At 36.5% G+C, this 14747-nt stretch overlaps 1 protein-coding gene across 1 annotated transcript in view; it reads left to right on the top strand.

Annotated features, from left to right (window-relative positions):
* Positions 1 to 14747, top strand: part of slc6a2 (solute carrier family 6 member 2) — a 55729-nt gene that overhangs the window by 38457 nt on the left and 2525 nt on the right. The window contains exons 7-12 of the mRNA XM_036584161.1: positions 2562 to 2686; positions 3631 to 3743; positions 4986 to 5114; positions 7257 to 7356; positions 9474 to 9574; positions 13857 to 14024. Coding sequence (XP_036440054.1) covers positions 2562 to 2686; positions 3631 to 3743; positions 4986 to 5114; positions 7257 to 7356; positions 9474 to 9574; positions 13857 to 14024 — 736 coding nt within the window. The remainder of the gene's footprint in view (positions 1 to 2561; positions 2687 to 3630; positions 3744 to 4985; positions 5115 to 7256; positions 7357 to 9473; positions 9575 to 13856; positions 14025 to 14747) is intronic.

Raw genomic sequence — 14747 nt, 5'->3', positions numbered from 1 at the left:
ACTATTTTTGAGTACCTACCCCAACACTGTCTAAAGCAGTGGTCCTCACCATGCCTGCAGAACCTGATGATTGTATTCATATTTTAAATAAAAACTAATTTCGGGAGCCAATTTCCCATGACCACACCATTCAAAGCTTGAAATCATTGTTCAATAATTAGGAATTTATGTTTTAAAAAAAAGAATTCCCATTGCTTTCAGATAACATAGAAATACTGGAGTGCTATGCAGCTTCATAGGTTTTACTGTATACTGTAGGGAAAAAAAAATACATATATATATATATATATATATATATATATATATATATATATATATTTTATATATGTATAGCACCAAGATGCCTGGTCTCAAATATCAAGACAGCTAAATCCCCTGTCATATATTAAGTTTCAGATTATACTCTCTATACTGCAAATGTGATTTTAAGAGCTTCAAGCACAATGTTGTTCATTTTGGCCCTATTTCAGAGAGTGAAATTAAAAATCACCATATCCAAATGAAGGTTGTCCAAGGTCATCTTGTGAGGCATGTAAACAGCGTGGGATCAAGCTCGCTGGCCCAGTGACGGTCTGATGGGGCAATTAAACATGGGATCTCGCACAGTGGGCGGAAGGGCCCCGCTCCTCATTAACCTTATTCAGCCCTTATTCGACAAACAATGGCCTGGCACTGGCCATGAATCCACGCTAGTGGGAAAGCGAAATCTCCTTGCCTTTGGATAACATGATGAAATGTTGCTCACAGCCAAGACCTGGTTTCAATAAAAATGTAATTTTGCATTTACCGTCTTGTTTCGGAAACATCAGAGAGCTGTTGAAAGAGTCCATGCGTCATACACATTTGAAAGACTCAAACTGGACGTGGTTTGGGTCTGTTTGTGTTGTAACAAATGTCACAGATTATCTTTTTGAAGGAATGATAGATAGTGGTAGTGTTGTCACTGGCTTAAATTATGTCCTTTCACCTTGACATATACACTGTGTCAGTTTATTAGGCGCACCTATGTAGTTGCTGTGTCTTCTTTGCCCTTCAGAACAACATGAATTTAGCCAGGCGCATATTCTACAAGATGCTGGATGCAGGGATGTTGTACCATGTGGAAACGACTGTGTTGCACATTTGTTGCAAAATGAACAGCAACAGCAACAGTTTACAGCAACGGTCTTGTCATAAACAGCCCCTAACTCATCCCAAAAGTTGTGCAATAGAGTTGAGGCTGTGTGATTGTGCAGGCCACTGATGTAATGTAAATGCTTTAATGTTATTGAAACCATTCACTGATACATGGCTTGTGACATGACGCATTATCACGCTAGATAATGCACCATGTACAATTTTAAAAGGCTGATAAAAAAGGCTTAAAAAACCTACAAATTCACCAACAGAAACAGCAACCTTAAAATGATATCTTTATGAATATAATGTAAAGCTGACATAGCTGTTCCTAAAGGAAAATCGTCTGGTTTTGAAATCAATTCCACCTTGAGTCCACCTTACCCTGAGACTAAGACAAGATCAAGTGCAAATGATGTTGAAACCAAGACAAGAATGAAACAATTAATTAACATGCAACACTACCTCCAACAGTTTCATATTAGCATGATCAGGTGCTTGACAGCTGCCGCAGTTTGTACATGCGTGCACAAATTATGATGGCCAGCATGGATAATCAATACACTAAACAGGATGGCTCCATGGACTCTTGTTACTTGCTCCCCCGCCTAGCACTGGTGGTATTGTGTGATTGGGGGACACCTAACTAGTGAGTGGAATGTATAAAAAGCCCAGAACGACCCAGAACCGGCACTAGTATCACCAAATATCATGCCACGTTCAAAAATCGTGAACGTCAGTCATTTTACCAATTCCGATGCCCAGTGTTTTGCTAAGTGATGGTTAATAACATAACATAACGAAAGTGAGGAATTGTCCTTATTTTTTTAATAAAAGAGTTGTAGTATGTAGTATGTAGTCTTGCAGATGAGATCTTGTAATGAGAATTTTGAAGAATTCTGGGGACATGTTGTTAAACTTTTGGTGCAAACAAGCGTGTGCCCCCTAAAATACCCTAATATTCCTCTAGTGTGTCCTTTTTTAGTGTAATTGTGAACACAAGCAAAACAAGCAAGCTAGCGAAACACTAGTGCTTGTTAGCTAACGTTCATTCTTAAAAATAATGTTTCAGGACCATTGCTCGATAATTTAGTTTTGTCCAAGTGTAAACTGTGAAAAGCAGAAGCCACAGTCAGCCACTGCTAATCTAACTCTTATCACTAGCCCACAGATATCATCCAAAGCTAAAGTATAGTCTAGATTAATTGGCCTCACAAGGCCATGGGTTTAGAAACCAATCAGTTTGTTTTCATATTTAGCCCAGAATTTCTCATAGATGTTGCAACACATTCTCATTACAAAGTCACATCTGGTCCTGCAAGACTATGTAGTATGTTCACCATGTTCAAATTTAAAAATTTAGCAGTTCTTCCATATGCAGAAACTAAGCTGCAAAAAAAAACATGTTTAATTTGAATGTGTATTGTTACTTTGTGCTCTTGCAGGGATGCCATCCTGACCAGCACTATCAACTGCGTCACCAGTTTCTTCTCAGGGTTCGCCATCTTCTCAGTGCTGGGCTACATGGCCCATGAGCATGGTGTCAGCATTAAGGAAGTGGCCACTGAAGGTATGTGTAGTGCACTATCCTCTTTCATCTCTTCATCAGTTTTAATTATATTTATATTAGATTTTGGCTGCCATACATTTAGTCAATAATTGATTGTATTTCATGGATATTTACAGAACTGTGCAAAACTCAGAAAACTTAATTTATTTAATTTCTGGTCAAAATGGCCATTAAGTACAAGTTATTAATTTGTCTGGAGATATTTCTGAGAAGAGTAGATGTAAGATAATCTACTTGCATAAGGAAGGAGAAAATTAAAAGAAAGTAAGTTTCCAAATCTGGAGTTTAAAAAATGACTGAAAGAAACAGAGAAAATGGGACTCCTAACAACTGTGCAAGATCTAGTAGACCACCAAAACTTTCAAATCAGATATACAGCACTTATAAAGCTTTCATCTTCAAGCTTTCATCAGAGACAGGAGAAAATCAAGCTCCACTCTTACTTCAGATCTGAAAAATCCACAGGTGTAGCTCTCAGGAAGCTGTTTACAAAAGATTTACAAATCAAATAAAGAAGCTATTGGTGTTCTAAAAACAATGGGCTGACCACCCCATAGTCCAGACCTCAACACTGAATGTGTTTGGGATTACTTGGATCCAGAAACTTTGGAGGTGTGGGAAAATATTCCTCCAGATTTCTTTGAAAAACTTCATCCTGAAAAGAATGGAAGCTGTACTAAAGGCAAAGTGTGGACGCACTGAGTACTGAAAGATTTGATATAATGTTTTTTTTTCTTTTTCTTGATGCTGAAAAATTAATGGCTTGATACTTATACCTAAACTGTTTTGACAGACCATCCATCCATCCGTCATCTAAACCGCTTATCCTTCTGGGTCGCAGTGGGGTGCTGGAGCCTATCCCAGCTGTCACTGGGCGGAAGGCTGTTTTGACAGACCATTTTGATTAAATATATAAAGGGTGGTCTGTGTGTGTGTGCTTGCAGGGGCTGGTCTAGTGTTCATTATCTACCCAGAGGCCATTTCCACTCTTCCTGGCTCCACTTTCTTTGCCATATTCTTCTTCATCATGCTCCTGACCCTCGGCATCGACAGCTCTGTGAGTGAATCACTGTACATAATAATGATCTATAATTACTGTGTGTAGCTTGTGGTTTGTAATCAAGTGTGAAGAATTGCTGCAGTTGTGCAATGTGTGTGGGATTCTTGAATGTTCCCTTTTTGAAATGCTGTTTTCTTTCTTTCATCTGTCATTTCTTTCATTTTGACATTCTCTATTTTGTCACCAAATATATTAAATCTTACTAATATATCTCTGGTGTATTTGGACTATTAGACTGTATTCCATCAAGTCTGTCATTCATCAGTTAATGAACATAAGAGATGGATGAACTCAAGCTTGGCACGGATGGATATAGAAATATGACCCAAAGATTATTTTCACTTAGTACGCATAACAAGGATCTTCATGCAGTATGAGAAAAAAAGACATTAAGTTATTGATCAGATTTTTTCAGCACCAGGAACTTCTTAGGAAAAATTGAACTTCAGAAATATTGTTTTGTATCATTGTTGTTGTATCCAAACCAGTTGCCCTTTACATTGTGTCAACATTGCATGATAAATGGACTATAAAATCTCATTACATTAACATTCATGGATAACTTTAAGGAATGGTTTGATAAAAAATCCCAATTTTTCACTTACCCTAGATGTAGTCTATCAGCCAAAACATGCTTAGTGTCCAAATTTTGCTTAATTAGTTCAGTGCTGGAATGACTAACATTGCTAACAAACACTAAAAGTTAGTAGTCGCCCAAGTTTTGTTCATATTTATAGTTCAAAACAAGTCATACTGTATCCTAAACTATGCCAACCTAAGGTCTGTGTGACCTTAATGAAGACATGGATGTGGTTTGAGATTGAGGGAAGTCTTTACAGAAATGATTTGGGTGACTGTTGCCTTAATGTGTTTGTACATTAGAATAGTAGCTACCACACAAAAATACAGAAGCAAAATTTGGACACCAAACATGTCTTGATTGGCTGATTGACTGCATCTGGGGTAAGTGGAAAATTGTGTTGGATTTTTGCTGGTCCATTCCTTTAACTACAAAATACTTAGAAATGAAGCATTTCTCAACAACACTAACATGTCAGAACAATAGATTTTGCGAGAACAAAAAACTGTGAAAAATGTTCTAGAAATATTGCACTTAAGGGAAATTCGTAACTGAAGAAAAAATAGCATAAGACACACACTCACACTCCTTACATTCACATTTTTCAAACAGTATGTACACAAACACAAATGCTCATTCTTGTGTCATTTTCTGTTCAGATGGGTGGAATGGAAGCAGTCATCACTGGACTCACAGACGACTTCAAAATCCTCAGGAGGAACAGGAAATTGTTCACCTTCATCACCGCATTTGGAACCTTTCTGGTTGCCTTACTGTGCATTACCAAAGTACGTTTCATTCTCTTACATAAAGTTTTGAAAATCAGCAGATCATTCAGTAATTGGATGTTTAGAAGTTACATTTTTTTTACAAATTAATAGTACTAGTTATATCTGCAGTTTTAAAAACAAAAGTTCTGTAAAGGTTCCTGGTTTGGATGTATGATTCTAGAAAAATGCTTTTCATTTGTAAAGAAGCTCTACATTATGGACTGTTTTTTAACCCTTTACATGGCCATGGGCCCACCCCTTGGGCCCGAAGTTTTGTTACACAATTCTATAACATAAAAATAACTCTACTTGTTTGCATTGAATTCCCTTTAGTTAATGAATAATAAGCCTTAGTCATAATAAGGTTAAAGAAAGGTTCTTTAAGGAACCAAAAGTGGTTCTTCTATGCCATCACTCCAAAAAACCCTTTTTGCAACCTTTATTTTGAAGAATATTGTAGTATGTCTAAACAGCAACAAAACATTCCTCCAAAATCTTGGACCTTATTCACAATGCTCAGCTTGATGTTCATCCTAATCTCCTTCCAGAGCTACGCCAACCATTATTGGAAAAGACATAATAACATTCAGACTTAGACGCCATGTTCGTGCTCATAGGAAACATTTAATTTGCTCATAGACTCCTGAGAAAACAAGAGCAAGAATTGTCATTTGACCTGAAGGTTCACAAATACAGAGGATCATTGTCTTCAGACTCGCATGCCATGGTTTATATGATTTAATACATGTGCTCAGAGAACAGTAGGGAACATTTCAGGAATACTCTGGCCTGCAAAGGCAAAACATTGTTTAAGAGATAAAAAGAAGGCTGAATTAGTATTTATCTACACAAATGAAATGATACATACCTTTAACGTGTAAATAAAGCAAAAAATGTGCCAGCAATACTGATGTACCACAGAATAATAATAATAACAATAACAAACTATAACAAACTATAACAAAAAATGACAAATAATAACAAACTTTAAATTGGCAAAGTCAGCTGGTAATACTTCAAGATTAAAGCAGTTGCAGAACACTTGTGATAGATTTTGAAAACTTAATTGGGTTTATATAATAATAATAATAATAATATGTTTCATTTATATAGCCCTTTCACCACATATAATGTAATTATAAGTATTTGCTATGGTATTTAAACTTGTTGTTAGGATATTGTTAAGTGGTTGCTAAGGTGTTGCTAGGCCATTGCTATGGTGTCCCATGTGTTGTTAGGCCATTGCAATGGTATCCCAGGTGGTTGCTAGGGTGTAACTAGGCCATTGCTGTGGTATCCCAGGTAATTGCTAAGGTGTTACTAGACCATTACTTTGGTATCACTGGCAGTTGCTAAGGTGTTGCAAGGCCACTGCTGTGGTATTCCAGGTGGTTGCTAAGGTGTTGCTAGGCCACTGCCGTGGTATTCCAGGTGGTTGATAATGTATTGTTAGGCCTTTGCTATAGTATCCCAAGGGGGCTGCTGAGGTGTCGCTATGCCATTGCTCTGTGATGCCAGTTGGTTGCTAAGGTATAGCCAGCGTAATTGTATGATGGTAGCATAAGATGAGTTGTCCAAAAACATTTGACTACAGAGTGTACACTGACTGTGGTGGAATAAGAGGTAGAGGTATCAGCAGTAAATATGATGTATGTGGAATGACTTTCTTTCAGGATGTTGAGCATTCCCCCATTCATTCCTATGTAAATTGTACTTAAACAAATGCTCAGGCAAACTATTCAGGTTCAAAGTTCAAAGTTTTTTTTTTGTTTGTTTTAGCATGAAAGCTGTAGGAGTAGCATGACCTGTTTTGACTATAGAATAATAATAAAAAGAAGACAACAAAGAACAACTGTTGTTTTTTTTTCAAGTCAACTTAATAATAAGCATAATTTATGTAACACCTTTCATACATTTAAAAGCAGCTCGAAGAGAAATACTTAGAAAAACTTCTAAAATAAAAACTTCTAAAATAATAATAATAATAAAATAACAATAAAAACATAAGACAATAATGACTTGGAAAAACAAGACATTGTAGCACATGAAAAAAAAAATCATTTAAAATCCAGATTTTCAGTTTTCATAGTCAGCACTGATAGCAGATTTCAGTATCTCAGTTTTTTTTTTTCTTTCTCTGCTGAATCGCTTCATCCACAGGGAGGGATCTATGTCTTCACTCTGCTGGACACCTATGCTGCAGGGACGTCTATTCTATTTGGGGTTCTCGTGGAGGCCATAGGAGTGTCCTGGTTCTATGGTAGGTGCTTCCTCATTAATTGCAACCTATATGCCATCTACTCACCATGCACCAATCACAGGTTTTGCAGTTATAACCCCATCTTGCACATGCTGAGAAATGGTTGTGACATTTCCATTTCTGGGCTGCCTTCCACCAAAAGAAATGACCAGTAAATAAACAAATTTCCACAAAACATTACTAACCACAGGACATTAGACTGCATTTGATATCCCAAGCCTTTACATTTCAAACAGCTATGATTTTTTAACTATGTTGTCAAATTATGAGTCAGCAGGTGGATTAAAATTACACTGTTTATGATTCAACTACAACAGTGGGTTGCTTCACCAAAAAATAGATTGTGGAAGCTGTATCATTCCAGAATAACGTAATGTTAATATTCAAGGACTGTCTCCATTTCTTTTGCACAAATGCATTCATTCACCAGTTGATAAACACAATTATGAAATGAAAAGACTTTTCTCTATTGCAAATAATGGGATTAGCATGGATGTTCTTTATAAAAAGAGTGTGTGACTGAAGGACATTTGTTCAGGTTTGGAAGTGGTCACATGCAGTTCATTCTGAAGCCACTAAGATTAAGTCCTGAATCAACTCAGTCCATGATGCTTAAAGCTCCTTGTGTGAGGCAGCTGTGATGGAAGTCTATAGCTAGGGGCTACTGTATGATTACCAAAAGTTAATCAAAAAGTCATATAAAATTTTCCAATCCCAGGACCCCTCAATCCTTAGTTGATATTGTAATTTTGTTAAACTATTCAAATGCAATTACACAATTATAGAATTTGCTACATAGTTACCTAAGGAATTACATTTATATTTGTTTCAATGTCAATGCATTGATGCCATAAAGACAAATTCAAGTCATAATAAAATATCTCCTCCTCTACTTATAAACACAAATGTTCTGTTGACTGAAGGTTTAGAATCTACACTTATGACACAATATCTCTGCTTGTTTCTAGTGCTGCAGCAAATATTTGCTAATATTCAATAAATACAACACTCAAAATATTCAAAAAAGGAAAGGCCATTCAAGTATCTGACCCTTACCACATTTACAAAACTGCACACTTCTGTGAGGAAACCAATGTTTGTTTATCAAGCTAAATGCTAGCTTGTCACCAGCAGATGCAGTTATGCTATATGCCAGAGTCTTTTAAAGAGGCATGGCCTCAAATGGCAATGCATTACAAACCAGCATGCTACTGTCAACAAACACTCTTCATTGCTGCATCCACAAATGCAAGTTAAGACTGTGCTCTACACAGTGTAAGTCACATGTCCACAACGTCCAGGAACGCCAGCTTCTCTGGCCTTGATCTTATCTGAAATGGACTAATGCACAGTGGAAAAGTGTATTGTGGTGTGAAGGGTCAACCTTTTAGATTGTTTATGGGAATAATGGACTTCATATTCTCCAGGCCAAAGAAGAAAAGGACCATCCAGAGTGTTACTAGAGTAAAGTTTAAAAACCACAATCACTACAAAACTCATAGTAATAGGAACAGTAATTATAATAGTAAGAGTAACAGGCTGTTCGGGACAGTCTGCTTGACACAAAAGCACTTATTTTTCCAATATGCTTTTCAAATAACAGCTTATTACTGTAAAATCCAACATTTTAACTTTTTTGACAAGACGCTGGACCACGATTCTGTCCAGGAATGTGCTGTATTTAAGGGATATGGTAGATTACTGCAGAGCTTCTGCTGTATAGTGTAACTTACATTTTAGTTTCATAGTAGTTACCAATTTTTTATAGCTTATTTTAAAGATTATTACAGAATAATAAGCCCAGAGCTTAGGGGGTTAAGCAAGGATTCATTTGAGCTAGCTTTTAATCAGAGTTTCTGAACAGTGCAGGAACCGATCAAAGTGCTCTCAGACTCTGAAGTTTGACAGTATCACCCACAGACTTTTTTTTATCACCCGTCTTTCCTACTCAGTCTTGGTGTCTCCCCTCCTTCCCTTTCACTGTAATTTCATTGCATAATTTATCAGCACAGGCTTCAGGTCAAGCTGAGAGTGCAGATTTTTGCTGATAAGTTGTATCAGTGTATTCTCTTGCTGGAAATGATGCCTGGATGTTTGTGTATGTGTGTGCCCCTCAGGCGTGGACAGATTCAGTGAGGACATTGAACGGATGATGGGCTTCAAGCCAGGACTCTACTGGAGGCTTTGCTGGAAGTTCGTCAGCCCTGTTTTTCTACTGGTGAGTGATGATGAAGGCATGGGAAAAAAGTGCAGCTGTAACAGGATTAGACCCATACATATTAATCACCTTAGAGTAAGAATGCTGATCCAGGATCAGCTTCCCTTGAATAAGGGCTAATTTGACTAGGATGAAATTTATATGATAACATGGCTAAAAAAGGATAAGAAACCAGTCCTTGTTAGTATTATGCAGACTGCTTGTTACAAACTACTAGCTTTCGTAGCTTATGTTAGCATTTTGACCTTTGAAGTATTTAAATTGGGACTGAAGATAATTAGGTCCTGCTATACCATGATTATATGGATAATTACATAGTTATGTAAAGAATTACATTTACGTTTGATTTACACTCTTTAACGACAGGTTCTAGTCTGACTTTCTTCCTTTTGATTCAATGTTAACAAATGACAGAACATGGCAAAAATGTAAAGGGTGTTTTCTCTTTCCTCAAAATAAGGCTATATGGATCATTTTACCGAACTGGTTTAAAGTTAGATTTGAAAATGCATTTCAGACCTTTAAGCGACTAAAATACTTTTGCTTTGAGTGACCCTATGTTGTAATTACATTTATTTTATTAAAATAAATGATTGAACTTTCAATTTTTTCACTATGAAAACAATCATAAATGTTTCGGAGGTGACTGTTTCGGTAGTGATAATTTTAGCTCATTTTAAGCATAACTCAAAAATGTAGGCAGTACATGACTAGCAAATGCAGCTTTGAACAGTTGTACACACATAAAATCATAATAATGTTTAATAAAACACAAAAAAGTTAACTTTTTAATTAACTACATCTTATTGTTTCATACTTACTGATCTTACTGTTTACCATGTGGCCATGAGGGACAGGGATGCAGTCCCATTTCCTGCTCTAAAATGCAGGGGTGTGGCTAAGATAAGGCTCCAACCATGGACTAAAACTCTGTGTTTCGGTAGTGACATGAAAACGTGGGAGTGTTTTTTTTTAATTCTTGTTTTTTATTTTAAAAGTGAAACTTACGATAAAATAAACTTTATTTGAAGAAAAATAACTAATGATCTTTTTAAAGACAGCATTGAAGAAAAAATGCAAAAAAAGTACTCCTATTAATTTAATATATAGTATCATTATTTTCACAAGTTGAAATTTAGGGGTTAGGATTTGGTACAGCCACCTCCCAATAGAAAGTAATCTCTAAATTATGACTGTATATATTTAGCTCTAAATATTTGCTATTGTTTCAATTTGAGAAAAAGTTTGTTTCAAGTTATTGCAGTAATAAAGTTTAATTCATGGCCTGACTTCAGGGGGTCTTTTAGTGAGGCACTGTTTTGTACATGCATCTGTAGTGGCAAGCGGCAAAAAATCAACGTAAGAAATTAAGTTGCTGCAGCACTGATTGCGACATGCAGCCAGTTTAAAGGTTAAACTGATGAACATCAGTTTGCGTGCATTACATTGTATTGGCTGTATTTTAGGAAAGCACTGTATGTTGTTGAGAAATCAGCATACAGGTTTGCTGAATGGACAGACCTTTAGTGCTCTCCTACATATATAACTCCCCTAGACAGATGTATCATGGATTTTCTTGCCCCATATTTTTCTTAACTGCATAGCCCTTCCATGGTTTTTGGATGTCCGACTCATGGTTTAGTTCTGGGGCCAGGCCTGGAACACATTTGTCTCTTGTTTCAACATTGACTGCTCAATTTTAACATCATAGCCTTGAAAAAATAAAAATGATTTTTTGTTAAGCTCCTATGTGTTGTGGGACTTGTTAAAGGGGAATTTTACTGAAGACTTGCATTATTCAATAGCTGAGAATTATCTCAAAACTATTATAAAACAATGTGTTAGACATCAGGCGATGTATTATTTATACCTATGTTATGTAATAGCTTCCTGTGAAGAAGCTTTTAGTGACTTTTATTGCTGACGTGTTATAGGGGAATTCCACTGATTTCTCAAGATTTGGATTTCTTTACAGTGATGGTGACAGGAACCAAGGGTTGCAATGTCTACAACACAAATACAGCTATTTTATTCACCCAAAATCCAAAATCATCAGTGGACATACATTTATAGTCTGGGTTTTTTAATGTAGTGCTGACAATGGTAAAACAGTAATAAATCTGAAAAAAATTCTTTGGGGGTTATTTTGCCCCACAATACCCTGCATGTAACCCTCTGCAATGGATTTAAAACCAATACAATTCAGCCCAAAATCTTCTCAAAACTATCATAAAACAACATCTCAGGCATCAAGCAGTGTATTTTCTAACCTTTTCATGTAACGACTTTCTGTGAGGGAGCTTTTAGATTCATTATACTCTGCATTGAATGTCTGTGCCCAGTTGCATAAAACACCTTAAGTTAAATTTTCCTGTAAGATTAGCATTCCTAAGTATTTCCTACATTTTTCTAAGGTTAAATGTGTTACATAAAAATCCTTTAGGTGTTACTTAAGAGTTTTCTTAAGTGAAATTGTCATACATGCTTACCTTTTCCATTAACAGTCAAATTTCTCTTTAATAATCCACTCAAGCATGGCATAACATAATTTCTCTTAATTATAGGATAATTGAAGGCAAGGAAAACACATGTTTAAGATTATTGACCAACATGAGAAGCTGAAGACATGGCTGAGAAGGTGTTTGAAGAGGAGAATGTACCTGTGCAAGTTCTTCATGAGAGAGAATTCTAAGCCATAAAAAATATTGAGAGGGCACAGATTTGACTGTCGCTAAATGTATAAAGCTAGCGAACTGAAAGATGACATGACTCTGTTTTGGTGAATGTAGGGCTACATGCTGAGGGAAATAATGTCTTCAAAATAAGCTAATTGTACATGAAATATATAGAAAAATAAACCTTTTGCTGCTGTCATAACAAAATCTCATACATACCTCCATTTTTTTTTGCTCTTTTACCTAATTTGAAAATACTTGTTGCCCTTTACTTTGTGTGTAAATTTCATAATAAATGATAAAATGAGCCGCAAGAAATGGCCCAACATGACTTGGAAAAAAGTGTGGTTACATTGACTTAAAATATGTATAGTATGTTTTTTTTTCCTTCACTTGTAAATTTATCATTATAGAGATTGGAGATTTTGAAAATCAGTGGAATTCTCCTTTAATTTCCTCTTAAATAATGCGCTTCATATTAAACTACATTGCTTCAAATTGTGTTATGAAGTTACAAAAACGACTAAACTTTGGCGGTACTGGTGTCTTATTTTACAGCCTAAAATTAAATCTCTCTTTACCAAGGATATATGTTGGATCTTTGCTTGGCTACCAATAACCTTTATTATTTTCTGGAAAAAAATTCCTTGACTTCATGGCTGCTTCTGTGAAGTCTAGGTAGCATAACTCACAACAACAAGTCTGAGCAGTCCCTATTAGTGTAGAAAGTAATATTTATTTATCTATATATTTCATGGCTTTCATATTTCACTTGCTCAGTACTGCTTGGGCCAGTGGCTCTGTGTCCTGTTGTAAAAAAAAAACTGCATTGAATTGATTGGTGCATTGGTGCAATTACCACAGTCCAGTCACGCGTTATCAACAATAATGATCTTGTCACACTGAAGTGGGCACAGTCACATTGATTACACTGCACAACACTTTCCCTCTCATTTCATATTAAGCACAGGGCCATGAAGGTACGCTAGAAAGCAGAACCTTTAAATGCAATCCCGAGCAGATTAGGTCACTTTGCAGACATAACAAATGTTTCATGACAATGAAATACAGATGTTTGTGTCAAAAGGTTTCCGTGGACAGGATTATGAGAAGCATATGATCCTTTCAGGATAAAACATTTTTCTACATAGACTAAGACTTGGATCACGCTTTCCACTCTTTGCTTATTACTAACAAGCCTGTCAGCTTTTCATTCTGTTAGGTTAAATGGGGAACAAAAGAAAGACAAAAAGGAGTGTTAATGTAAGCCACCTCTTAAAAAAAGAATCTGTATTTCATCTTGCATTAAGGCCCTCACAAGCCATAAAGAAGGGGAGGATAGTGTTTCACAGGTTTCCGTTATGCTTATGTTGGAAGGAAAATTTACAGTAATAAACCTCAGTGTGCACTCGTAATGGTGATGGCATTTCTTTAGAGCATGGTGTTGTGATTTTTCCTTTAATGTTCTGTTTGAAACAAGCGCAGGACATGCCTTTTAGTGTCTGAGGTCAAAATTGTCACAAAGAACACAGATTCATGGTCTTTAAATGTGCATTTTCTGACACTGTGTTATGCTGCAGTGCAACAGTCTCTCTTCTTTTTTGCAGGTTGTGGTCATAGCTAGCATTGTCACCACCCATGAGCTCAAATATGATGACTACGTCTTTCCTTACTGGGCTAATTTGGTGGGCTGGGGCATCGCCATGTCCTCAATGATATTCGTGCCCTTGTACGCCATCTACAAGTTCCTCAGCTTGCCAGGCACCTTTAAGCAGGTTAGTTTTATATATCATATATCTATTTTAGTACAGTGTTAGGGTGCTTTTACACCCACCTTGTTTGGTGCGGACCTATTGAACCTTTTCTTTAGTTAGGTCCGTTTTGACAAGCGTGAACACTCCACCCATACTGAGGTGCACACTAAAGAAATGGTCTGGGTCTCGGTTGGCTTCCAGATGAGCCCTGGTTGGGTTCGCTGCTGGTGGGGGCACATTTTTGTGATGGTCCACGCCAAACAAGGCAATTCAGTAGCAGAGCATGCTTTTCTGCTTTCATGCTTACTGTCCCCAAAATCTCTCTGTTTTAACGTCTGACTCTTGAAAGATGCTCATACCATGAGCTGCTGTTAATAACGGCTAAATAACTTGTCTTTAATTTTAGCACACGGATTACAGAACATATTGCATCAGCGATCTGTTATCAAATAATGTTTATTATTATTTCTTTGACTGTGATGCATTTATATGTTACATGTCTCCATTTTCATGCAAAGTTGGAGTTTTTTGGCTTAAAACATGGCAACAGCTTGCATGAATGCTTGCAAATGAACCAATAAACAAGCACTTGTGTGTAATTTGGTGCACTTCAGTCGTTGCAGTCTGCAACCAACCAAACCAAATAAAATGATACAGTGTCTCAAACATCCAAAATCTGATTCAAACTTTAGCAAACAAGGGAAAACAACCTTAAAACCTTTTTTTGTCATTCCAAGTACTCTT

This window comes from Colossoma macropomum, unplaced genomic scaffold, assembly GCF_904425465.1.
Source record: "Colossoma macropomum unplaced genomic scaffold, Colossoma_macropomum, whole genome shotgun sequence".
NCBI lineage: Eukaryota > Metazoa > Chordata > Actinopteri > Characiformes > Serrasalmidae > Colossoma > Colossoma macropomum.
This window is presented reverse-complemented; position numbering and strand designations above follow the sequence as displayed.